Here is a 27,949-nt window from a genome sequence, read left to right on the forward strand (position 1 = left end):
CTCTTAGCCATGTTATCCACCTACCATTGGATAACATGGCTAAGAACTGCTCAGGGGCAGGTGTTAGCTTTTGGAGATATTCGCGCTTAGCGCGAATATCTCCAAAAGTTGGTAATAGGAGATAGCGATGTTAGCGACTGTTTCCAGTCGCTAACATCTTGGCACGCCCACTTTGCATGTCATTAGTGACAAATTTCACTGACATGCAAAGCGGGGCCCAAGATGGTCGCTATCTCCTACTAGCTGTCGCTAACTGGTGTTAGCGACAGCTAGGTAATAGGGAGATAATTGTATCTCCGCTTTCTTGGCTTTTAAAGCCAAAAAAGCGGAGATAAACCCCCTTGATAATATGCCCCAATATTCTTAACAACAATATTTTCTACATCGACATTTCTAACATCGAGATTTAATCCAACACCTAAATTCAATATTCTTAACCTCGATATTACATACTACAATATTTTTTTAAACAATATTTTAAACACAATATTTATGTACCACGATATTTTAAGTTCAATATTCTGACTGAGTATCACTCAAAAGAGTGGAAGGAGGGGTAGCCAGAGATACCATGTGTTCGAAGGTAGAATGTAGCTCAGCAGAGTAGGAAGAATACTAGCCAGGATTACCATGTGTTCTGAGGGGTAAATGTAGCTCAGAAGAGAAGAAGGACTACTAGCCAGAATTTCCACATATCCTGAAGGGAGAATTTAACTTAGCAGAGTAGGATGACTACTAGCCAGGATTGCTCCTGTCCTGAATTGAGAATGTAGCTAAGAAGAGTAGGAGGACAACTCGCCAGGGTCAACCACATGTCCAGAATTGAAAACGTAGCTCAGTAGTGTAGAAGGCCTAGTAGCCAGGATTGCCATGTGCTCAAAGGAAAAATGTAGCTCAAAAGAGTAGGAGAACTACTAGCCAGGATTACCATTATTCCGAACTGAGAATATAACTCCAAAGAGTAGGAGGACTACTAGCCAGGATTACCATGTATCCCTAATTGAGAGTGCAGCTCAGAAGAGTAGGAGGACTACTAACCAGGGTTACCACATGTCCTGAAGGAAGAAGTTATGTCAATAACACTTATATAGCACACAGCTACCACTGGTATCTTGGAGCTTATCTGAAGGTTGTGAAACATGTTACTGCCAAGCTTGCTTACATTGAAAAAGATCTGTATTTTCTAAAAAAATGAAGGAAGTGTTTTCTTTACTCAGAATTCCAGGCAATCAATTCCAGATCTGTGGTATCAAAACTGAGAATGCCCGGCTTCCCAAGGTTGCTTTATGAAAGTGTGGACAGGTCAGTAAGATCGCCTCCGAGGAACGTAGGCAATGACCAGGCTCATAGTGCTTCATATGTTCCCTTATGTAAAGTGGCACAGAATAAAACAGTGTCTTGTGAGAAATACACACACCCTTAAATGTGGCCTTCTGTTTGACGGGTAACCAATGAAGGTATTGCAGCAGTGGTGTGGCATGTGCCCATCTTGGTTGTTTAAGCAACATTTTTGCTGCATCATTCATTGTTAACTGGTGCTTGCCCAACAGCTATCAGGGTAAGCCAATTTAAAGGGCATTCCCATAATGCCACCAATATCCGCATAGCAGAAAATGAGAGGATTGGGACCAGTTTCCAGAGCTGACCCAGGAGACCTATGTAACTCCCACTCATTGTTGCCACTTGCTTGGATATAAACAGACTACTCTCCAACTCAATACCAATGCTTTTTACTGCTGGTACAGTACCCGGAGGGAGCCTAACTCAAGGGGCCAAAAGCTGTCCATCCAGGGTTTCCCCTTCGTTATGATTTCTGGCACTTCAGTCTGTATGGATTATTGTTCAGAAAGTTAGCTGTCATCCAGCTCACAAAACACTTCAAGATATTCTGCACGTTAAGCTGGGGCTGCATTGAACTCCCAATCCACAAGACGGCTGAGTGTCACCTGCATATTTGAATAATTTAGGGTTCAGCTGTGCTAGTGCTGCAATCAACAGCTGTATATAGATGTTAAACAGCAATGGGGATAGCGCAGATCCCTGAGGGACCGCACAAGATAGCGTCCTTGCCCTAGAGACATGACCACCCATCTGGAGCATCTGTAAACGATTATTTAAGAATGACGAAAACCATAGGAGTGCAGACCTTGTAATCCCGCTATACATTAGCTGGTGCATGATCATTTGATGGCCCAGCGTATCAAATGCTGCTGTTAGGTCTAGCAAAATGAACGCAGAAGATCTATTCTTTATCTGCCTCCAACCAAAGTTCGTCCTGTACAGAGAGCATCAACGACTCAGTATTATGGTGAGCCCACAAGGCTGATTGTTGGGGTGGAGCAGTTGCTGGTCCTCCACAAGTTTTGTGAGGTTTTTAGTTACATGCTGCTCCTGAGTTTTAGCTGAGAACATAGCTCAGGATTGTAGGAGGACTACTAGCCAGGATCACAACGAGTCCCGAAGTGAGAATTCAGCTCCCATGAGTAGGGGTACTACTAGTAGGAATTCCATCTATCCTAAAGTGAGAATGCAGCTCCAAAGAGTAGGAGGGCTGCTAGCCAGGTTTACTACTTATCCTGAAGTTAAAATGGGTACACAGACATAATATCGACTCCAAAATATCGTTTGGACATAATATCGACTCCAAAATATCGTTTGGAGAAAATATCGACAGGACAGAATATCGACAGCCAAAATATCGTTTTTAAGGTAAGTGAAGTAATATCGTTTTTAAGGTAAGTGAAGTAATATCGTTTTTATTTTTAGGGTTCAGGGTCAGTTTTGGGTTTTTGGGTAAAGGGGTATTTTTAGGGTTCAGGGTCAGTTTTGGGTTTTTGGGTAAAGGGGTATTTTTAGGGTTCAGGGTCAGTTTTCAGTTTTTGGGTAAAGGGGTATTTTTAGGGTTTAGGGTCAGTTTTCAGTTTTTGGGTAAAGGGGTAGTTTTAGGGTTCAGGGTCAGTTTTCAGTTTTTGGGTAAAGGGGTATTTTTAGGGTTCAGGGTCAGTTTTCAGTTTTTGGGTAAAGGGGTATTTTTAGGGTTCAGGGTCAGTTTTCAGTTTTTGGGTAAAGGGGTATTTTTAGGGTTCAGGGTCAGTTTTCAGTTTTTGGGTATTATTTTATTATATTTTATTACTATATATATATGTTTAATAAATATGAAATAAAAAAATATTTATTTAACTTTTTCATTAATTATTTAATTATTATAAGTTAATTTAAGTAATTTTAAGTATATTTGAGTAATTAATTATTAATATTGATTTAATTTAACACTGTTTTTAGTAAATACGATATTTTTTACAACTATATTTTTGTAAACGATATTTTGTACTCGATATTTTTGTACTTACCTGTTTGTACATACAAACTCGATATTTTTGCTGTAGATATTTTTTCCTCGATATTTTGGGTAGTCGATATTTTGGTAGTCGATATTCTTTCAGTGATCCGTTAAAATGTGGTGCTGAAGTGTAGGAGGACTGCTAGCCAGGGTTACCATGTGCCCTGAACAGAGAATGTGTCTCAGAATGGTAGGAGGACTATTAACCAATATTACCACGTGTTTGAAGGGAGGATGTGGCTCAGAAGAGTAGGACTACCAGCAATGATTACAATGTGTCCTTAAAGGAGAATGTGTCTCAAAAGGGTAGGAGGACTACTAACTAGGATTACTACAAATCCTGAAGAAATAATGTGTCTCAGAAGGGCAGGAGGACTACTAACCAGGATTACCACAGGTCCTGTAGGGATAATATTAATCAGAAGTGTAGAGGTAATACTAGCCAGGCTTGCCACATGTCATGAAGAGTAGGAGATCTATTTGCCAAGATTACCATGTGTCCTCCCTCCTCTCCGCTGACTACATCCTCCTTGGGAACCTCAACTTCCACCTGGAGAACAACAAGGACCGCAACACCGCCGCCCTTCTGGACAACCTCGCCAACCTCGGACTCAAGCAACTGGTCAACACCCCCACCCACTACGCCGGCCACACGCTTGATCCCGTCTTCTCATCCAGCAAGCGCATCACCTTCAGCCACTCCACCGGACTCCACTGGACCGACCACAGCTGCGTCCACTTCAGCTTCAGAAGAACCACAACCCACCACCACCCGCAACAGGTTCCTCACAAGAGCTGGAGCAAGATCACCGCCGACCAGCTCACCACCTCTCTCAGCCAGAACCCACCCGCCAGCACAACGGACCCCAACGAAGCAGCCCGCAACTTCACGAAGTGGCTGACCGCCTGCGCCGACGACCTCGCACCACTGAAGAACCCTCCCAGCAGACCCAGAAGCAAGAAGGCCTCCTGGTTCACCGACGAACTCAAGGACTCCAAGAAGACCTGCCGCACCCTCGAGAAAGCCTGGCTCCTCGACCAGACCACTGACAACATGACCGCCCTCAAACACGCCACCCGCAAGCACCACCAGCTCATCCGCACCACCAAGAAGAAATCACTGAAGGAACGACTGGACAACAACGCCCATGACAGCAAGGAACTCTTCAGCATCGTCAAGGAGTTCTCCAACCCCAGCACCGGCAACAACGACATCACTCCCTCACAAGATCTCTGCGACTCTCTCGCCTCGTTCTTCCACCGCAAGATCGCCAACATCCACAACAGCTTCGGCGCACCATCCAGGCACCAACGCCCCCACCGCCACCCTCCGCACCTGGACCACGGTGACCACCGAAGACACAGCCCGCATGATGAACACCATCCACTCCGGATCTCCAACCGACCCCTGCCCCCACCACGTCTTCAACAAGGCCGACTCCACCATCGCACCCCAACTCCGGAACATCATCAACACCTCCTTCAACACCGCCACCTTCCCGGAGAGCTGGAAGCATGCCGAGCTCAGCGCCCTACTGAAGAAACCAACAGCGGACCCCACCGACCTCAAAAACTTCCGCCCCATCTCGCTCCTCCCTTTTCCTGCCAAAGTCGTCGAGAAGATCGTCAACAGACAGTTTGCCGCCTTCCTTGAGACGAACGGATCCCTCGACCCCTCGCAGTCCGGTTTCAGAGCCAACGACAGCACCGAGACCGCCCTCATCGCAGCCACGGACGACATCCGAGCCCTGCTCGACGACGGGGAAACAGCGGCACTCATCCTCCTGGACCTCTCTGCAGCGTTCGACACTGTCTGCCACCGCACCTTAGTTCAACGCCTCAGGAACATCGGCATCCAAGAGAAGGCACTGGAGTGGATCATCTCGTTCCTCGCCGGAAGAACACAGAGAGTCCGCCTCCCCCCGTTTCGATCCGAGGCCACCGAAGTCATCTGCGGCGTACCGCAAGGATCATCACTCAGCCCCACCCTCTTCAACGTGAGACCTCTCGCAGCCATCGCACACCAACACAACCTCAACATCATCTACCTACGCCGACGACACCCAGCTGATCCTCTCCCTCACCAGAGACCCTGACACCGCCAGAACCAGCCTACACAAAGGGATGAAAGACGTCGCCGAGTGGATGAAGAACAGCCGCCTGAAACTAAACTCAGACAAGACGGAAGTCCTCATCCTGGGACCATCGCCCTCTGCCTGGGACGACTCCTGGTGGCCCCCAGCCCTGGGCACCACTCCCAAGCCAACAGACCACGCACGCAACCTGGGCTTCATCCTGGACTCCTCCCTCTCGATGACCAGACAAGTCAACGCCGTCTCCTCATCATGCTTTCACACCCTACGCATGTTTCGCAAGATCTTCCGATGGATCCCGACCGAAACTAGGAAGACGGTCACCCAGGCCCTCGTCACCAGCCGACTGGACTACGGAAACACCCTCTACGCCGGAACCACAGCCAAGCTACAGAAAAGACTCCAACGAATACAGAACGCCTCCGCCCGACTCATCCTGGGCATCCCCCGATGCAGCCACATCTCCGGCCACCTGAGGGACCTGCACTGGCTCCCCGTCAACAAGAGGATCACGTTCAGGCTCCTCACCCACGCACACAAGTCTCTCCACGACCTGGGCCCCAAGTACCTCAACGACCGCCAGACCTTCTACACGCCCACCCGCCAGCTACGGTCTACTAGCCTCGCCCTCGCCGCCGTACCACGCATCCGAAGAGCCACCGCCGGAGGCAGATCCTTCTCCTACCTGGCGGCCAAGACATGGAACTCCCTCCCCATCCACCTTCGGCTGACCCAGGACCATCTCGCCTTCAGGAGACAACTCAAGACCTGGCTGTTCGAGCAGTAGCGGACCCCTTCCCCCAAGCGCCTTGAGACCCTTCCGGGTGAGTAGTGCGCTATACAAGTGTTATGATTGATTGATTGATTGACCAAAGAGTAGGAGGACTACTAGCCAAAGTCATCATGTGTCATGAAGGGTAGAAGGTAGCTCAGAAGAGTAGGAGGAATACTGTCCAAGATTACCAAATCTCCTGACGGGACAATGTAGTTCAAAAGAGTAGGAGGACTACTAGCCAGGGTTACCTCATGGTAACCCTGGTGGACTACTTGCAACAATTACCTCATGTTCTGAAGTGAGAATATAGTACTGAAGAGTAGGAGAACTACTAGCCAGGGTTACCGTGTGTCCTAAATGGAGAATGTGTTTTAGAAGAATAGGAGGACTATGAGCCTACAAGTTATCAAGTTTCCTGAAGTAAGAATGTAGCTCAGAAGAGTAAGACTACTATTGTCCAGGATTACCTCATGTTCTCAAGTGATAATGTGGCGCCGAAGAGTAGGTGGACTATTATCTAGGGTTACCATGTGTCATGAAGTGAGAATGTGGATCAGAAGAGTATGAGAACTACCAGCCAAGAATAAAATGTGTCCTGAAGTTAAAATGCGGTGCTGAAGAGTAGGGGGACTATTAGCCAGGATTTTCAAGGGTCCTGAAGAGATAATGTGCCCCAGAAGAGAAGGAGCACAACTAACCAGGGTTATCATGTGTTCTGAGGTAGACTGTAGCTTAGGAGAGTATGAGGACTACTAGACAGTATTATCACATGTCCCAAAGTGAGATTGTGGCTCAAAAGAGTGTGCGGACTACAAGCCAGGATTTCCACCTCTCCTGAAGGGAGAATGTGGCTCAGAAGAGTGGAGAGACTACTAGCCAGGTTTACCATGTGCCCTAAAGTGAAAATGTAGTTCATAAAGAGAGGAGGACTGCTAGCTAGGATTACCACATTTACTGAAGTGAGAACGCAACTCCCATGAGTAGGAGGACTTCTAGCTAGGATTACCAGTTGTCCTGAAGTAGGAATGCAGCTCAAAGGAGTAGTCAGGGTTACCACATGTCCTGAAGTGAAAATATGGCTCTGAAGTGTAGGAGGACTACTTGCAAGATTACCATGCATCACAAAGTGAGACTGTAGCTCAGAAGGTCAACTAGCCTGGGTTACCATGTGTCCTGAAGTGAGGATGTGATGCCAAAGAGTAGGAGAATTACTAGCTAGGATTACCATGGGCCCTGAAGGGAGAATGTGTTTGTCAGGCCTTCCAAATCTCGGGCCGAACAAAACCACATTGTTGTGCCTTAAAATCAAGATCAGAAGCGTAGAAGGGCTTCTAGCCAAGACAACCATGTGTTCTGAAGTGAAAATGTGCCGCTGAAGAGTAGGAGGACTACTAGCCATGATTACCACGGGTTCTGATGGAAGAATGTTGTTCAGGAGAGTAGGATGACTACTAGCTAGAGTTATCATGTGTCCTGAAGGGAGAATATTGCTCAGAAGAGTAGAAGGGTTACAAGACAGGATTGCCACATTTCCTGAAGGGAGAATGCAGATCTGAAGAGTAGGAGGACTATTAGCCATGGTTACAAGGTGTCCTTAAGAGATAATGTAGCCCAGAATAGGATGACTTACATAAAAAAAATATTTTCAAAAAAGGGAGGAGAGTGTTTTCTTTCTTCACACTTCCCGGCAATTAATTCCAGATCTGAGGTATCAAAACTGAGAATGCCTGGCCACCCAAGGTTGCTTTATGAAAGTGTGGAGAGGTCAGTAAGATTGCCTCTGAGGAATGTAGGCAATGATGAGGCATGTAGTGCCTCAGATGGTCCCTTGTGTAAAGTGGCACAGAACACATGGACTTCTGTTTGACTGGTAACCAATGAAGTTGTTGCAGCAGCTGTGCAGCATGCTCTCATCTTGGTTGTTTAAGCAACAACCTCCCTGCATCATTTATTGTGACCTGGTGCTTGCCCAACAGCTTACTCGGAAGGCCAATTTAAAGTGCGTTCCCATAATCCAGCCATTCAAAATCATTGCCGCCACCACTGTCTGCATAGTTGAAAATGAGAGGATCAGGACAAGTTTACAGAGCTGTCCCAGGAGACCTGTGTAACTCCCACTCACTGTTGCCACTTGCTTGGACATAAACAGACTACTCTCCAACTTAATACTAAGACTGTTTACTGCTGGTACAGTACCCGGAGGAAGCCTAACTCAAGCGACCAAAAGCTGTCCTTGCAGTGGTTCCCCATTGTTATGATTGGCAGCACTTCAGTTTTGTTGGGATTATTATTCAGAAAGTTAGCTGTCATCCAGTTCACAATGAACTTCAAGATATTCTGTATGTTCAGCTGCAGGTGCATGGTAATCTCAATCCACAAGACAGCTGAGTGTCATCTGCATAATTGAACAATGTATAGTCCAGCTGTGCTAGTGCTGCAATCAACTGCTGTATATAGATGTGGAACAGCAATGGGGATAGCGTAGATCCCTGAGGGACCCCACAGGTTTGGGCCCTTGGCCTGGAGACATGACCACCCATCTGGACCCTCTGTAAGTGATTATTCAAGAATGACGAAAACCATTTTGGTTGAGGGAGGGGGAATCGAAACCCTGCTATTCTTTGATGCTCTTCGACAGCAATCTGCCATTTTACTCATGACGGTGCACTCTAGTGGTTGAACACTGGCCCCTACAAAATGGGATGCTGCGTGAGTGCGCCAGACCCCGTAACTCGAACTTTGCCTTCCTTTCGCTTCACTTGCTGCTAATTGGAACACTTTGCACTTCATGAAATTGTTTTTAACATTTTAGTGTTGTTTTAAACTTGCTGTGTGGGGAACTTTTAATAGGGAATTTTGGTTGAGGGAGGGGGAATCAAAACCCTGCTATTCTTTGATGCTCTTCGACTGCAATCCGCCATTTTACTCATGACGGTGTGGTCTAGTGGTTGAACACGGGCCCCTACAAAACGGGATGCTGCACGAGCGCGCAGTGGACACGCACAGCAGGGTTGCGCCGCTGGCACGCCTAAGGCAAGCCTGTCTGCGCCCATCAGCGTTCCGGAGGGGGCTGGGGCCAGTTATGCTGCCGGCTTTGTTACGGAGCTGCCTAAGGTAATTGTATATGGCAGAAACTACCTCCTAGACTTTGATAAGCGCTCTGCCTGCAGACCTCACTTAGATATAATGGAGAATAATCTCTCCTTGAGGTTTAAAGATTGCAATTGGACAGTCTGCCCTATTCTCAGAGAACGCAAAGCTAAAATGGACACGATTGGCCCTAGCATTAGAGCAGATGCTTCATGTAACTTCTTGACGGCCGCCTTACTGAATGTTCGCTCCTTAAAAAAGCATGAATTTGAAATATATTATTTCTTGACCGACTCCTCAACCGATGTTGTTTCTCTCAGAAACCTGGCTAAAGGATGCTTAAAATCTGACATTTTTGCTAATGCGATCCCCCAGGGCTATCAGATTTTGAGAAAGGACCACCCCACCGGGAGAGGCAGCGGGTTAGCCATAGTATACAGGAGCTCCTTTTCCTGTACGCTTTTAGTATTTACGGAGATAGAGGGGGCTGAGAGTCTGGGTTTTCTTCTGACATTTTCGGCCAGCAATCTATGACAGGAGTAGTAATTTACCGCCCTTCCGGACAGGCAAAGAACTTTGTGGAATCCATTAGCCACATTATATCCCCCATTGCAGCTTAATATAACCATTGTATGGTCCTTGGTGATTTCACTCTACACATGGACAAGTTATTGGATCCTGATTCCATGAGATTGTATGAATCTTTTGATATTTTTAACCTGATCCCATATGTATGTCTTCCTACCCATGACAAAGGGCACACACTGGACCAGGCCTTTTCTTCAAACCAGATTTACATGGATGTCCCATTAGCCCTAAGTTGGTCGGACCACCATCTGGTCGAGTTTAAAATTCATAGAGAATACGCAAGACCCCAATTCTCGGACACAGCCATGACCAGTCACAGTTTCAGGCCTTTCAATCTGATAACACCTGAGGCCATTCAGTGCGCTATGCGATATCACCCAATCTCCTTAAGTGGTACCCTGGAACTAGATGTGCAGGCCTTAGACGGCTGGTTACAACGACAGGCCTTGGAACTAGCTGCCCCCTCAGTGAGGCCCGCTAAACCCACCCGAGGTTCGGCCCCTTGGTTTTCCGAAGCCCTAAGGGTTAGCAAAAGGGCCTGTAATCATCTCGGAAGAGAGGGGCGGAGAACGTATAGCTCCTCTGATAAAATGACATATAACTTTACTTTGAAAAGGTATAGAGTCAAAATATCGAGTTTTTTATTTCGAATTACATTAATATCGATTTAAAAATATAGAATGGACACAATATCAACTGGACAGAATATAGACAACAAAAATATCGAATTAGAGGTAAGTAAGTTAATATCAATTTTTTAAAGTGCTTTTTATGTTACTATGTGTGTGAAAAGTGTATATTTATTTTATAATTTATTTTAATTAATTAATTTTATGGTATTTTATTTTTGCGTAATATAAATTAGTAGCGGGTTGTGGGTTTATAGGGTGGGAAGTATTTTAATTATAATTAATTAAATATGTTAATTTATTTATTGGTATTTATTTTGAATTGTTAATTAATTATTAATTGGTAATTAATTAAAATGTCATTGGTAATTCATTTTAATTAATTGATTAATTGATAATTATGTTAACTATATTAATTTATTTTCTGTAGCGGGTTGTGGGCTTATAGGGGAATAGGATGGGAAGTAATTTAATTATATTTAATTAAATATGTTAATTTGTTTATTGGTATTAATTTTTAATTAATTGTTAATTAATTATAAACTGGTAAATAATTGAAATTAAATTGGTAATTAATTATAATTAATTGGTTAATTGATATTTGTGTTAATCATATTAATTTACTTTCTGTTGCGGGTTGTGAGTTTATAGGGCAAAAGGGTGGGAAGTAATTTAATTAAAATTTAATTTAATTTAATTTATTTATTGGTATTTATTTTGAATTAATTTTTAATTAATTCTTAATTGGTAATTGATTAAAATGTAATTGGTAATTAATTTTAATTAATTGATCAGTTGGTAATTAATTAAAATAAAATTGGTAATTAATTGTTAATTAATTAATAATTGGTAAGTAATTAAACTATAATTGGTAATTCATTTTAAATTGATTAAATGTTAATCATGTTAATTGTATTAATTTATTTTCAGTAGTGGGTTGTGGGTTTATAGGGAAATAGGGTGTGAAGTAATTTAATTATAAATAATTAAATGTTTTAATTCATTTATTGGTAATTTGTGTTGAAATTAATTAATTTATATAAAAAACTAATAATTATTTAAAGAAATAATAATTGGTATTAATATTTAATTAATTTTCATTCATATATGAAGTATATACGTTCCCTACTGTTGCACTCTCTGGAGTGGGAATAGTAATTTTTACCCCTACGCTATCCAACGCTTTCCCTACTGTTGCACTCATTGGAGTGGAAATAGTCATTTTTATCACTACGCTATCCAATGCTTTCCCTACTGTTGCACTCACTGGAGTGGGAATAGTAATTTTCACCCCTACGGTACCCAAGGTTTTCCCTACTGTTGCAGTCTCTGGAGTGGGAATAGTTATTTTTACCACTACGCTATCAACGTTTTCCCTACTGTTGCACTCATTGGAGTGGGAATAGTAATTCTTACTCTCCCGCTATCCAACGCTTTCCCTACTGTTGCACTCATTGGAGTGGGAATAGTAATTTTAACCTCTACGCTATCCAACGCTTTCCCTACTGTTGGACTCACTGGAGTGGGAATAGTAATTTTTACCCTCCCGCTATCCAACGCTTTTCCTACTGTTGCACTCTCTGGAGTCGGAATAGTAATTTTTACCCTCCCGCTATCCAACGTTTTCCCTACTGTTGCACTCACTGGAGTGGGAATAGTAATTTTTATGCCTACGCTATCCAACGCTTTCCCTACTATTGCACTCTGTGGAGTGGGAATAGTAATTGTTATCCCTACGCTATCCAACGCTTTCCCTACTGTTGCACTCTCTGGAGTGGGAATAGTAATTTTTACCCCTACGCTATCCAACGCTTTCCCTACTGTTGCACTCTCTGAAGTGGGGATAGTAATTTTTACGCCTACGCTATCCAACTCTTTCCCTACTGTTGCACTCTCTGGAGTGGGAATAGTAATTCTTACCCTCCCGCTATCCAATGCTTTCCCTACTGTTGCACTCACTGGAGTGGGAATAGTAATGTTTACTGCTACGCTATCCAATGTTTTTTCTACTGTTGCACTCACTGGAGTGGTAATAGTAAATGTAACCCTCTTGCTATCCTATGGTAAATATATTGTATATTTTATTTTTAATACTATGTTTATATATATATATGTATAATTATTTTTTATTACGTTAATTATCTATTAGTTTTAATGTTATTTAAGTATTTTAAGTATTTTTAAGTTAGTTATATTTATTATTTTATTAATTTTAAATTACTTTTAACTAAAAGTCGATATTTTGACTATCTATATTTTTTACATCGATATTTTTGATTCAATATTTTTGTACTGGAGATAGGAAGTCGTTATTTTGGCATTCTATTTTTGTATATCGATATTTTTGTATATCGATATTTTTGACATCGATATTGTGTCAGTGATCCCTTTGAAAAATTACCACAAGAAAGTACGTGAGGAAAATAAACTCTTTCTGTCAACAAAAATTGATTTGGCACCTAATAAAAGTAAAACCCTCTTCAATATTGTAAAAAGCTTCTCCTTCCTGACGACAATCAGCCAAACGTTTGTTCCTACAAGCGAATGGACTGATCGCATGGCCTGCTTCTTTTATGAAAAAATCAAAGTTATCCAGGACTCCTTTGTAGAACAGTCATTAGACCTCGAGGATGTCGGGGGACCTCAGTTAGAGGTGTGTCCACGTTCTAGTGCGTCCCTTATGGAGTTCCCTATGATCACTCCAGAGCAGTCTCTGGTGCTAATGAAATCTTTGCAATCTGGCTACCCCTCCGACCCCTGCCCAGTTTAAGTTTTGTCTTCTATTGCCGAAGTGATCAATCCCATAGTGAACCCTATTCTGAACACCGCTTTGAGGGAAGGGTAGATGCCCCAAACAGGGAAACACACTAAAATTCTCCCACTATTGAAGAAACCTACGGCTGACCCTGCGGCCACCAGTAATTATAGGCCCATCTCACTCCTGCCTTTTTTCTCCAAGTTTGTGTAAAAATGTGTTAATGGAGTTTTAACAAACAACGTGGAGACCAACTGCTTGCTGCACTCTAGCCAGTCACGTTTCAGAGCTAATTTTATCACCAAGACTGCTCTCTTAGAAGTTGCGGAGACAATTAAAGCTACGTTGGACAGAGGAGGTAATGCGGTTCTGGTTTTACTGGACCTCTCTGCAGCCTTTGATACTGTGCCCCATACTAGATATCTGCAAAGGCTCAGTGAGAGCGGTATTGGTGGCACAATATTGAGCTGGTTTGCGTCCTTTCTTACCAACCGCTCCTAGACTATTTGGTCCCCTCCTTTCTCTGCGGCGATCCCTCCTAAGTGTATTGGGGTCCCTCAGGGCTCAATTCTGAGCCCAAAATTATTTAATTTGTACATGGCTTCGCACGCCCTTCTCACCGAGAAATTTAGTGCTAAAATAGTGTCATATGCTGATGATACTCAGCTGTTGTTCACCTGTGAGAAGGGTGTTGAATTCAATGGCAATCTTAATAATATCTGTCATTCCAAAGTCTTTTCTGGTTAAATGATAACCATCTAAAATGCAACTCTGAGAAGTCAGAGATCAAGATCATCTTTTTTGGCCCACGCACTTTTGAAGACTGGCATGCATGGTGGCCACAGGACATGTCCCCTCCTGTGCTTGGCCTTTGACCCGTGTTGTTACTGAAACCGAATGTGTATCGTGTGGGCCATCCTTGATACAGGATTACACTTGTTCAATATACAGCTCCCAATTGACACCAGTCCTGAAGATGGTCTCACAAAGAGCTCTCTAGGAGACCGAAACGTCGACCTCCACCTCATCCTTACTTTATGTTATACATTTGGTTTTCGGATAGGTGTTTTTAGGTTCTGTTGAGTTACTCATTAACATGTTGGTTGTATACCTGCAGACCTAATCTATTTTGGATTGAACTATATCTGTATATGAAATTATTTGTTTTACCACTTGATAAATTCTACTTTTTCCTATACACCTTTTGTGTTTGTTATCCATGTAGTCTTTTTGTATTTTGATGAATTGTCTTTCTTTAAAATTATTGACTCACTTTGTGGAATTGAATTCGCATAAGGATCATTGATTTATCCTTCCCAGTTATACTTGAATTATCAATAGTTGCTTAAACGAATTCCCTTGAAGGCATCTATACCCCTCTACTTAATTACCCAAGCCCTCAAGGGTATTTTGGGTTGCTCACTGCTGAATTCTTTTTTTTTTTTTTTCTTTCCCTCCTGTGTCAGCCGTCTCTACTGTGAAGAACTTAGGAGCCGATTTGGATTCGGCCCTCTCCATGAAGACTCAAATTCAGACGGTCGCTGGGGTCTACATTGGGCTAGTGAGAATGCTTCGGAACTGTCTTCCCTTGCTCTCAGTCCCCTACAGGAAGACAGTGGTTCAGGCCCTGATCGTCTCTAGACTGGATTATGTTAATTCCCTGTATCTCGGCCTCCCCGAATATCTCCTAGGCCGTCTGCAGGTGATTCGGAATGCAGCGGTCAGGTCCATCTTTTTGAGAGGGCCCAAAACCCAAACCTCCCAGCTCCTGTCATCGCTGCACTGGCTCCCGGTGTGAAAAAGAATTCAGTTTAAAGCCCTGGTTTCGGTCTTTAAAGACTTCCACATGATTGGAGCGCCTTATCTTAGGGACAGATTCCAACCTTATATGCCTCAGTGCTCTCTGAGATCCTCCTCCCAACTCTTGATTACCACCCCTAAGGTGCACCTTTTCTGAGTAGGGGGGCAGATCCTTTCATGTAGAGGCCTCTCGGCTGTGGAACTGCCTTCCTCTATCCATCAGATAGAGCCCTGACCTCCTTTCCTTCAGGAAGATTCTCAAAACGTGGATCTTCCAGTTATGATTTCCCTTTGAAGTGACTAGCTTGTTTGTCGTTATGTGGTCTATGTTTCTTTCAGCGCCGGGACACTCCATGGACTAGCCGTTCGCTATATAAATATGAGCTAACATAATATAACATAGGACTGCAGACCTTGTAATCCCGTCATTTATTAGCTGGTGCATGAGCAATTGATGTTCCAGCATATCAAATGCTGCCGCAAGGTTTAGCAATATCAACACAGATGATCTATTCTTAGCTGCCCCCAACCAAAGTTCGTCCAGAGAGCATCACCAGCTCAGTATTATGCTGATTGGTGGGGCCAAGCAGTTGCTGGTCCTCAGCAAGTTTTGAGAGGATCTTAGTTACATGCCGCTTCTGAATTTTAGCTGAGAATGTAGCTCAGAAGAGTTTGAGGACTACTAGCTAGGATTACCATGTGTCCTGAAGTGAGAATGCAGCTCCCATGAGTAGGAGAAGTGCTAGCCAGGTTTACCAGTTGTCCTGAAGTGAAAATTTGGTGCTGAAGTGTAGGAGGACTACTACTTTGATTTTATTTATTTTAATTTGTAAAGTTTTATATAGCGCGAACATGATCCCGAAGGATATCAGAACGCTTCACAATTGGAGGGAAAGGAAGGTAATAATTGCAGTACAAGCATCAAATAGGAATATCAAACAAAACATATATCAATATGAATACCAAGCAAAACAGTTAAAAACAAAAGGGGTAAATAAAAAATAAGACAATAACTGGTGCATAGTGAACTAGAAGGGGTGCAAATGATTAGTAAAAGAAGAATAGCACCCAGCGCAGGGCTTAAAGGGGTAAGTCTAATGCATAAGAGCAGACAATCCAAAACCCTTTTCAGATAAGAACTTGTTCATAAGGAATCTTTTTACTTCCAATTTGAAAGCAACCTTGGAGGAGATTCTACGTATTTCTGGTGGGAGAGAGTTCCAGATATTCGGCACAGAGCCAGAGAAAGCACAGTGACACGTTCTCTTTTTGCGAAAGATCTGTGGTTTCAGGAGGAGAGAGTTAGCACTCCTTGAAGATCTACCCCTCTCTGGATATATCTAGCTTTTGCGCTAGATAACTGGGGGTTTCAAAACTGAGGACTTTGTGAGACAGGCAGGCAATCTTTAGCTGAATTATTGATTCATAAGGCAACCAATTTAGGGATTTTACCCATAAGGAATCCACTGCCATAGTCTAGCCTGGGCAAAACTAGCGCTTGGACCACTTGCTTGAAGTCTGCTTGTGGGGGGAAAGGTTTGATATTCCTGAGTATCCTCATCAAGTGATTAGTTCCCTTGCACACATTGCTAATATGATTCTTCATGTTCTAGCCAAGAGTACCACGTGTCCTGATGAGAGAATGTGTCTCAAAACGGTAGGTGGACTACTAACCAGGATAACTGCAAGTCCTGAAGGAAGAATGTGTCTCAGAAGAACAGGAGGACTACTAACCAGGATTACTACAGGTGCAGCAAGGATAATGTGGATCAGAAGAGCAGGAGTACTTCTAGCCAGGATTACCATGTGTCCTATAGTAAAAATGTGGTGCTGAAGAGTAGGAGGACCAGCAGCCAGGATTACCACGTGACCTGAAGTGTTAATGCAGCTCTGAAGAGTAGGAGTACAATTAGCCAGGATTACAATGTGTCCTGAAGTGAGAAAGTGGCGCCAAAGGGTTGAAAGACGAGTAGCCAGGTCTACCACAGGTCCTGATAGGAGAATGTTGCTAAGAGGAGTAGGAGGACTACTAGCCAGAGTTGTCATGTGTCGTGAAAGGTAAAAAGTAGCTCAGAAGTGTAGGAGAAGTACTGTCCAGGATTACCACCTCTCCTGAAGGGAGGATGTGCACTACTTGTCAAAGTTACCACATGTCATGAAGTGAGAATGCAGCTTTTAAGAGTAGTTTGTCTACTAGGAACGATTTCCTCATGTTCTGAAGGGAGAATGGGCGACCAAAGAGTAGGAGGACTATTATCCAGGTTTACCATGTGTCCTGAAGGGAGAATGCATTTCAGAAAAGTAGGAGGACTACTAGCCACATTTATAATGTGTCCAGAGGTGAGAAAGTAGCCCAGAAGAGTAGGACGACTAATATCCAGGAGTAACACTTCTCAAGAAAGGAAAATGCAGCTCAGAAGAGTAGTAGGACTACTAGCCAGGTTTGCCATGTGTCATGAAGTGGAATTCAGATCAGAAGAATCGGACTACTAGCCAGGATTTCCATCTCTCCTGACGGGAGAATGTAGCTCAGAATAGTAGGAGCACTACGAGCCAGGATTACCTTGTCTCCTGAAGTGAACTCAGAAGAGTTGGAAGTTTACTAGCTTGGATTACGACCTCTCCTGAGGGTTACCATGTGTGTTGAACTGTGAATGTTGCTCAGAAGAGTAGGTGCACAACTAACCAGTGTTATAATGTGTTTGATTGTAGACTGTAGCTTTAAAGAGTAGGAGCACTACTAGACAGTATTACCACATGCCCCGAAGTGAGAATGTGGCTCTAAAGAATAGGAGGGCTACTGGCCAGGATTTCCACCTCTCCTGATAGGAGAATACAGCTCAGAATAGTAGGAGTACTACTAACCAGGGTTACCTTGTGTCCTGAATTAAGAATATAGCTCAGACGATTAGAGGACTACTAGCCAGGATTATCAAGTGTCCTGATGTGAGAATGTAGCTCCCATGAGTAGGCAGACATCTAGCTAGGATTACCACATGTCCTGAAATGAAAATGTGGCGCTGAATTGTAGTAGGACTACTAGCCAGGGTTACCATGTGTCCTGAAGGGAAGATCTGGCTCAGAGGAGTAGGACTACTAGCCAAGATTACCACGTGTCCTGATGTGAGAATGTGTAGGAAGGCTTCTAACCTAGATTACCATGGGTCCTGAAGGAAGAATGTGTTTTAGAAGAGTAGGATGACTACTAGCCAGGATTGCCATATGTCCTGAAGTAAGAATGTGGCTCAAAAGAGGAGGAGGACATCTAGCCAGGGCCACCATGTCTCCTGAGGGCAAACTTTAGCTCAGAAGAGTAGGAGGTCTGCTAGCCAGGGTTACCATGTGTCCTGAAAGAAGAATTTGTTTCAGAGGAGTAGGAGGACTACTAGCCAGAGTTAGCATGTGTCCTGAAGGGAGAATGTAGCTCATAAGAGTAGGACGACTACTATCCAGGATTACCACGTCTCCTGAAGAGAAAATGTAGCTCAGAAGAGAAGAAGGATTACTGGCAGGATTACCATGTGTAGTGAAGTGAGACTGTAGCTCAGAAGAGTAGAAGGTCTGCTAGCTAGGGTTACCACATGTCCTGAAGTGATAATGTGGTGCCAAAGAGTAGGAGAACTACTAGCTAGGATTACTATGGGTCCTGATGGGAGAATGTTGCTCAGAAGAGTAGGATGACCTCTAGCCTGGTTTACCACATGTCCAGATGGAAGAATGTCTCTCTGAAGGGTATGAGGACTACTAACCAGGATTACCACATTTGTTAATGGAGAATGTGACCCGAATCAGTAGGAGGACTACTAGCCAAGATTACCACATGTCTGGAAGTGAGAAGGGGGCTCTAAAGAGTAGGAGGACTACTAGCCAGGATTTCCACCTCTCCTGGAGGGAAACTGTAGCTCAGAATAGTAGGAGGACTAATAGCCAGGATTACCATGTGTCCTGAAGTGAGAATGTAACTCAGAAAAGTTATTGGACTACTAAGCAGAAGTACCACCTGTTCTGAAAGGCAATGTAGCTCAGACAAGTATGAGGACTAGTAGCCAGGGTTACCACTTTTCCTAAAAGTGAACATGTAGTTCAGAAGGGTAGAAGTAATACTGGCCAGGGTTACCATGTGTTTGGAGGTGGACTGTAACTTAGAAGTGTAGGAGGACTATTAGCCAGGCTTACCAAGTTTCCAGAACTGAGAATGCAGCTCCCATGAGTATGAGGTCTACTAGCTAGGTTTCAACCTGTCCTGAAGTGAGGATGAAGCTCCAAAGAGTAAGAAGACTGCTAGCCGGGTTACCTTATGTCCTGCAGTGAAAATATGGTCCTGAAGTGTAGGTGGACTACTAGCCAGGGTTACCATGTGTCCTGTAGGGAGAATGTGTCTTATAAGGGCCGGAGGACTACTAACCAACATTCCCTGGTGTTTTAAGGGACAATGTGGCTAATAGGAGTAGGACTATTAGCCATGATTAACATATGTCCTGATGGGAGAATGTGTCTCAAAAGTTTAGGAGGACAACTAAAAAGGATTACCAATAGTCCCGAAGGAAGAATACGTCTCAGAAGGGCAGGAGGACTACTAGCCAGGATTACCACATGTCCTGAAATGATAATGTAGCTCAGAAGAGTAGGAGGACTACTAGCCGTTGTTACCACTTGTCCTAAAGGCAGAATGCACCTTTGAAGATTTTGAGGGCTATTAGCCAGGATTAACTTATGTCCTGAAGTGAGAGAGTGGCGGCAATAAGTAGGAGGACTACCAGCCATTATTACCATGGGTCCTAATTGGAGAATGTTGCTAAGAAGAGTCGGAGGACTACTAGACAGAGTTATCATGTGTCATGAGTGAATAATGTAGCTCAGAAGAGTAGGACGACTACTATCCAAAAAACCCACGTCTCCTGAAGGAAGAATGTAGCTCAGAACAGTAGGAGGACTACTAGCAGGATTACCATGTTTTGTGAAGTGAGACTGTAGATCAGAAGATTCATAGGCCTACTAGCCAGGGTTACCATGTGTCGTGAAGGGAGAATGTGGTGCCTAAGAGAGGAGGGCTACTAGCTAGGATTACCATGGGTCCTGATGGGAGCATGTTATTCAGAAGAGTAAGACGACTACTAGCCAGGGTTACTATGAGTACCAAAGTGAAAATCCAACTGATGGGAGAATGTTTCTCGGAAGGGTATGAGGACTACTAACCAGAATTAGCACATGATTGAATGGAGATTGTGGCTCAGAGGAGTAGGAGTACTAGCCAGGGTTACCATGTGTCATGAAGTGAGAATGTGGTACCTAAGAGAGGAGGTCTACTAGCTAGGATTACCATGGGTCCTGATGGGAGAATGTTACTCAGAAAAGTAAAACGACTACTAGCCAGGGTTACCACGTGTACTGATGGGAGAATGTTTCTCGGAAGGGTAGGAGGACTACTGACCAGAATTTCCACATGATTGAATGGAGATTGTGGCTCAGAGGTGTAGAAGGGCTTCTAGGCAGGCTTACCATGGGTCCTGAAGAAATAATGTTGCCCAGAAGAGTTTCAGGACTACTAGACAGTATTACCACATGTTCCAAAGTGAGAATGTGGCTCTAAAAAGTAGGAGGACTACTAGACAGGATTTCCACCGCTCCTGAAGGGAGAATGTAGTTCAGAATAGTAGGAGAACTACTAGCCAGGACTACCACATGTCCTGAAGTGAGAATGTTACTCAGAAGGGTTAAAGGTCTACTTTTCAGGATTACCACCTGTCGGGAAGAGAGAATGTAGCTCAGACGAGTATGAGGACTACTAGCTCAGGTTACCATGTGTTCAGAGGTAGACTGTAGTTTAGAAGAGTATGAGGACTACTAGCCAGGGTTACCTTGTGTCCTGAAGTGAGAATGCAGTTCCAAAGAGTAGGAGGACTACTAGCCAGGATTATCACATGTCCTGTAGTGAGAATTTTGCTCTAAAGGGTAGGAGCACTACTAGCCAAGATTACCACGGTTCATGAAGGGAGAATGTGAATCAAAGAGTAGGAGGACTACTAACCAGGACTACCACATGTTTGAAGGGAGAATATGGCTCAGATTATTCGTAGGACTACTAGCCAGGGTTTTAATGGGTCCTTCAGGGATATAATTGATCAGAGGAGTAGGAGGACTTCTAGCCAGGATTACCATGTGTCTTGAATTATAATGTGGCTCTAAGGAGTAGAAGGACTACTAACCAGGATTACTGTGGGTCCTGAAGGGATAATGTGGATCAGAAGAGTAGAAGGACAACTAGCCTGGATTACCACAGACCCTAAAGTGAGAATGTGTTCCAGAAGTGGGCCAGGTCCACCCTGCGATTTTTTGTGTCTTGTAGTAGAAGGAGAACATTTTAGGTGTGACTTTGTTGATGCTGTGAAGCTACAATCATATGTGGCAAAACCTAACAGAGACAGTTTCTAGTGTGGGGGTTACACAAGAAATGGAATTGGTGGCATTGCGATTCTTTGATTTCCTAACATAATATTTTGTGTGAATTTGTCTGCTACACTTCACTCTGGACTCCCCTGCTGCACTTCACATTGGGCTCTCCTGCTGCACTGCACCCTGGGCTCCCCTGTTGCAATTCACCATGGGTTCTCCCCCTGCACTGCACCCTGGGCTCCACTGCTGCACTTCATTCTGTGCTCTGCTTCTGCACTTCACCCTGTGCTCCCCTGATTCACTTCACACTGTGCTGTAATGCTGCACTCCACCCTGTGCTCCCCTGCATCACTTCACCCTGTACCCCCTCCTGCGCTTCACCCTGGTCTCTTCTGCTGCAATGTGCTCTTGGCTTCTCTGCAACACTCCTCCCTTGGCTCTAATGCTGCACTTCACAATGTGCTCGCTGACTGCACTGCACCCTGGGCTCCCCTGCTGCATTGAACCCTGTTCTTCCCAGCTGTACATCACCAGTGCTCCCCTGCTGTAGTGAACTCTGGGACCCCACTGCACTTATTTTTGTAAATCTTCCTGCACATGACCCTATGTTCTCTGCAGCACTGCACCCTGTCTTCACAGCAGTACACATCCCTCTGGTGAACATCTCTCAGTTCTCTCATGCTGCACTGCACCCTGTGCTCCCCTGCTGCTCTGCACCCTGTGCTCCCTTGCTACCCTGTATCCTGTGCTGCCCTGAACCCTGCGCTCCCCTGCTGCACTGCACCCTGTGCTCTCCTGCTGCACTGCACCCTGTGCTCCCCTGCTGCTCTGCACCCTATGCTCCCCGCTGCCCTCCACCCTGTGCTCTCCTGCTGCACTGCACCCTGTGCTCCTCTGCTGCTCTGCGCCCAGTGCTACCTGCTGCACTGCACCCTGTGCTCCCCTGCTGCACTGTACCCTATGCTCCCCTGCTGCTCTGCACCCTGTGCTCCCCTGCTGCACTGCACCCTGTGCTGCCCTGACCCCTGCGCTCCCCTGCTGCACTGCACCTTGTGCTCCCCCGCTGCACTGCAACCTGTCCTCCCCTGCTGCTCTGCACCCTGTTCTCCCCTGCTGCACTGCATCCTGGGCTCCGCTGCTGCCCTGCATCCTGGGCTCCGCTGCTGCCCTGCACCCTGTGCTCCCTTCTGCCCTGCACCCTGTGCTCCCTGCTGCACTGCACCCTGTGCTCTCCTGCTGCACTGCACCCTGTGCTCCCCTGCTGCTCTGCACCCTATGCTCCCCGCTGCCCTCCACCCTGTGCTCTCCTGCTGCACTGCACCCTGTGCTCCTCTGCTGCTCTGCACCCAGTGCTACCTGCTGCACTGCACCCTGTGCTCCCCTGCTGCACTGTACCCTATGCTCCCCTGCTGCTCTGCACCCTGTGCTCCCCTGCTGCACTGCACCCTGTGCTGCCCTGACCCCTGCGCTCCCCTGCTGCACTGCACCTTGTGCTCCCCCGCTGCACTGCAACCTGTCCTCCTCTGCTGCTCTGCACCCTGTTCTCCCCTGCTGCACTGCATCCTGGGCTCCGCTGCTGCCCTGCATCCTGGGCTCCGCTGCTGCCCTGCACCCTGTGCTCCATGCTGCCCTGCACCCTGTGCTCCCTGCTGCACTGCACCCTGGGCTCCCTGCTGCACTTCATTCTGTAGCTCTTTCCGCACATGATCCTGTACTCAGCTGCTGCACGTCGCCTTGTGTCCTGTGAGAGGAAGGAGCATTGTGTTTAGGCCTGGGCGGTAAATTCCGTTCCGCTCGCGTAATTTGCAGAATTTGGGTGATTTTGCGGACCATGGAGAATGCGAAATTGCCCAAAATTCTGCATTCCGCAACTTTGCTAAATTTTTTGCTTGTTTGCGTTCTCAAAATGCGTGTTCACAAGATATTTCCCTGCGAGAACACAAACAGCAATTGCGAACAGTAAAAAAGCATTGCGAACACGCGGAATTCCTTGTTCGTGGAATTTCTGCGTGTTCGCAGAGATTTTTTACTGTTTCGCGAAGATTTGCGTAACGCGATTACGCAAATTCCGCCCACCCCTAGTCGTGTTGTGCTGTGTGAGTGGAGAGTGTCGCCTGTTGTGACCCCACATAGCCCTGGTGGGTTCTGCAGCTCACCTGACTCGTTCTCAATGAGTTAATCTTGCTGTGGATGTTTCTGGATAGAAATGGGAAGAGAAGGCTGGTCATAGCCTGGAAGAGCAGGGACTGTAGGAAGGGATGGTGCGGCCAGGCACGGGTTCCAACATGTCATGGAATGTCTGGGCAGTGTAAGGAAATGGGGGGATCTTCCTCTGCTGTTCGGTATAATATGCTCTTATCCTATTTGTAACTGCTGTAACAAGCCTCCTTTTGTACGCCATGCAGTGATCACATTGTAAAAGGCACGTTTTCTTCATTTCAGACTATTTACAGCTCCATGATGAACAAGACGCCGTGTGTGATTGTGGAGGGCTCGGGGGGTGTTGCTGACATCATAGCTCAGGTGGCTGACATGAACCCTTCAGAAATCACAGTCGCCTTGATCAAGGAGAAACTGAGCAGCCTTTTTCAGGATACCTTCAAGGATGAGCAGATTATGGAGTGGACTGAGAAGGTGAGAACCCTCCCCCCGCAGCTGAATAGACATTGGTTCCATCATACAAAGTGCAGCCATTCCAGAGGCTGATAGTATGGTTTAGTTCCATCCCTCAAGTGAAATCCAGCCCACACTCAAAGGGCACCGTAGCCAAAGATGGTGCTTCTTTTACTTCTGCCACTGAGCGTGAAGCCTAGTACACTGCATGCATGTTGTCCTTCTGCCACTCAGTGCTGCTGAAATGAATTAGTCAGATCACTAGGGGGCATATTATCAAGGGGGTTTATCTCCGCTTTTTTGGCTTTAAAAGCCAAGAAAGCGGAGATACAATTATCTCCCTATTACCTAGCTGTCGCTAACACCAGTTAGCGACAGCTAGTAGGAGATAGCGACCATCTTGGGCCCCACTTTGCATGTCAGTGAAATTTATCACTAATGACATGCAAAGTGGGCGTGCCAAGATGTTAGCGACTGGAAACAGTCACTAACATCGCTATCTCCTATTACCAACTTTTGGAGATATTCGCGCTAAGCGCGAATATCTCCAAAAGCTAACACATGCCCCTGAGCAGTTCTTAGCCATGTTATCCAATGGTAGGTGGATAACATGACTAAGAGCATTAGCTCGGTAATGCATGAATATCGCTGACTTTTCAGAGATATTCATGCATTTAGGCCGATTTTTACCGCTTAGGAGATAAACCTTGATAATAGCAAGGTTCCTAAGCGATAAAAATCGCCGCAGCTCGGCGATAAAAATATTGCCGCTAAGACAACATAGCGATAATTATCGCTAGTTGTTGGTAATATGCCCCTAGGTTTTCAGGTCCTTCCTGAACTTCTGCAAGGTGGGGGAAGTATGGAGGGGGAGGGGGAGACTGTTCCTGGACTTGCCCCCCATGAGTGAGAAGGTACAGTCACTGCTTAAGCTTCTATGGGCCAGGTAGAAAGATGTGGAACTAAGGGCCTCATTTATGAGGCCGTGCGTCACTTTTACGCCGCCGGTGCGTCACTTTTTGTGACGCACCGGCAGCGTAAAAAATGTGCCTTGCTGCACCATATTTACAAAGTGACGCATCTAGGTAGATGCGTCACTTTGTAAACCCCTGCGCTACAATATACCTGCGCCAGGTATAATGTATGCAGGGCGGGCGTTCTGATGCAAGAAAAGGTCATAGAAGTGTCGCAGTGAAATCTATAAGATTTCACTGCGCCACTTCTAGGACACAAATGCGTCAATTTCTTACGCCTGCCCCACAGCAGGCGTAAGACTGACTCAGGCCCTTTCACATGGGGCTTGCCCCATGTGAAAGGACACATTGATGGAGTTGCGTCAATTTTGTGACACACTCCAGCAATGCGTCACTTTTGCTCCATACAGATACATCAGAAATACTGACGTATCTGTAACTCCTTGCGCAATGATGCATCATATTGTAAAAATGACGCATCACTGGTGTCGCAAGGAGGGCGCAATGAAATGTGACGCATCGCTGTTTTCATGCAGCGATGGATCACTTGTCATAAATGAGGCCCTAAGTATGCAGGTAGGTTAAGTGTTAAAGAGGGTCAGGCTAAGAGAGGATCCTTGAAGGACTCTGCAGATGTATTTTTTGGTGATGAGGTGAAAAAGGAAGGTGGACGCTTTGGGTTAATCTGGAAAATAGGACAAGACTCATTCAGGGGCTTTTCCTTGGATCCCCATTTGGTGAAGATGGGGAAGGAGGGTGTGGTGAGACAAAGTGTAGAATGCCACAAAGAAATTGGGGAGGATCAGGCAGTGGTCTTTCCTCTGTCTAGGAGAGTCCTAATGTTGTCTGTGACTGCAATCAGGGCAGTCTTGGTGCTGTGATTTGAGCAAAATCCTGATTGGGAGTAGCCCAGTAGGACTTTCTGCTCCAGGTGGGTGGTGAGTTGGATATTTTTTGCTTTCTCCTCCACCTTGGCTGGGAAAGGAAGTAGGGAGATGGGGTAGTAGTTTTTGGGGTCTGCAGTAGGTTTTTAGAGGAGTGGTTTGACTTCTACATTTTTCCATCCTTCAGGAAAGGAGGCAGATGCGATTGATGCATTGATGATTATTTTCGTAGGTTGGTTGAACATGTGGTGGGGCCAGGGATCTTTCGGGACTCCTGAGTGGATAGAACCCATTATAGTGGACATTGTATTTGCAGAAAGGGTCCCATGTGATTAGTGCGCCTGTTGAGTTCAGTTACCGGGGGTTGAAATTCTCATAGATGGTGGCGAAGTTTGGTGGAGATGAAGTCGGTGAGGTTGTCACAGAGCTCCTAAGAGGAGGTGACTGTTTTCCCGGTGGCTTTGGGGTTGGAGAATTATTTTATGATGCAGAATAGTTTCAGCGGAGTCCAGGTGGAAGGTCAGGTGTTTTTTGTGAAGTTTTGAGTTGGTTGCTGGTGCTCCAAATCCTCTCAAGACGCTTGCAATTGTGATTGAGGGATTTGAGCTCTGGTGTGAACCAGCTGTGATGTATGTAGGATCTGCCATTTTCGGTTGTTTTGAGGGGTGCAACTGTGTTGGTGTATTTGGTGATCCAGGTGCTGAAGTTTGTGACTGCTGCCCTCAGGCTAGGTCACCCCCACGCCGCTGCTGCCTGCTGCTGCCCACTGCCTGCCTCAGCGCTGATTCAGCGCTCGCTCTCTCCCCCTGCCGCTCCTCCCGCCCTCCCGCACTTTCCCGCCGCTGCCTCCCTGCGGCCCTGCCCCCTCCACGGCCGTTCTCTGCCCAGCTCCCGCCACCCAGCTGCTCCTCCCTCTCGGTTTCTCTCTTAAGGGGACCGCATGGTGACGCAGGAAGCGACCTCTGACCCTGCCCTCAGACTAGGTCGCCCCCACGCCGCTGCTGCCTGCTGCTGCCCACTGCCTGCCTCAGTGCTGAATCAGCGCTCGCTCACTACCCCTGCCGCTCCTCCCCCCTCCTGCACTTTCCCGCCGCTGCCTCCCTGCGGCCCCGCCCCTCCAAGCCCATTCGCCGCCCTGCTCCCGCCACCCAGCTGCTCCTCCCCCCCAGTTTTCCTCTTATGGAGACCGGGAAGTGGCCGCACAGCGGGCGCGCCGCTGGTGCGCCGAAGGTGCGCCAAAGGCAAGCCCGTCTGCGCCCGTCTGCGCCCATCTGCGCCTGGACCGCGCCCAGTGCCAGGACCCCTGGCCCCCGACGGCACCAGCCCACCCGATGGACTTACGACGCCTCCACACTCCACGCACTGAACGCCGGCCGGAACTCCGCCTGCCACCGAGCAACCTCGAAACGCACCCACGGACCCTTCACCTGCCAAGCCTGCAAATTTACCTGCCTCCGAACCTGCACTGCACCCGCCAAGCCAAGCGCCAGCAACTATCACCTCAAGTGCACCCTGCTCAACACCCGCTCCATCCACAGGCACGCCTTCGAACTCTGGAACCTCCTTGACACAACATCACTCGACATCGCCTTCCTCACAGAAACCTGGATGAACGCCTCCTCAGCCCCTGACATCGCCATAGCCATCCTGGATGGCTACAAGATCACCCGGAGGGACCGCGTCAACCAAACCGGAGGAGGCATCGCCATCATCCACAGAAACACCATCCGCATCACGACCAACTCCGACGACACACTCAGCGCCGCCGAGCACCTTCACTTCCAGATACACACCGACCCTAAGACCACCCTCAGAGGCACTCTCATCTACAGACCCCCCGGACCACGCACACAATTCAGCGAAGCCATCGCAGACTTCGTCAGCCCGCACGCCCTCACCTCCCCTGACTACATCCTCCTGGGGGACCTCATCTTCCACCTGGAGAACAACAATGACAGCAGTACCGCCGCCCTGCTGGACAACCTCGCCAACCTCAGACTCAAGCAACTGGTGAA

General features: G+C 46.3%; 1 protein-coding gene across 1 annotated transcript in view; it reads left to right on the forward strand.

Annotated features, from left to right (window-relative positions):
* Nucleotides 1–27,949, forward strand: part of LOC144774087 (transient receptor potential cation channel subfamily M member 2-like) — a 900,698-nt gene that overhangs the window by 289,862 nt on the left and 582,887 nt on the right. Inside the window, 1 exon segment of the mRNA XM_078659113.1 lies at nt 23,906–24,097. Coding sequence (XP_078515239.1) covers nt 23,906–24,097 — 192 coding nt within the window.

Source organism: Lissotriton helveticus, chromosome 8 (assembly GCF_964261635.1).
Source record: "Lissotriton helveticus chromosome 8, aLisHel1.1, whole genome shotgun sequence".
Lineage (NCBI taxonomy): Eukaryota > Metazoa > Chordata > Amphibia > Caudata > Salamandridae > Lissotriton > Lissotriton helveticus.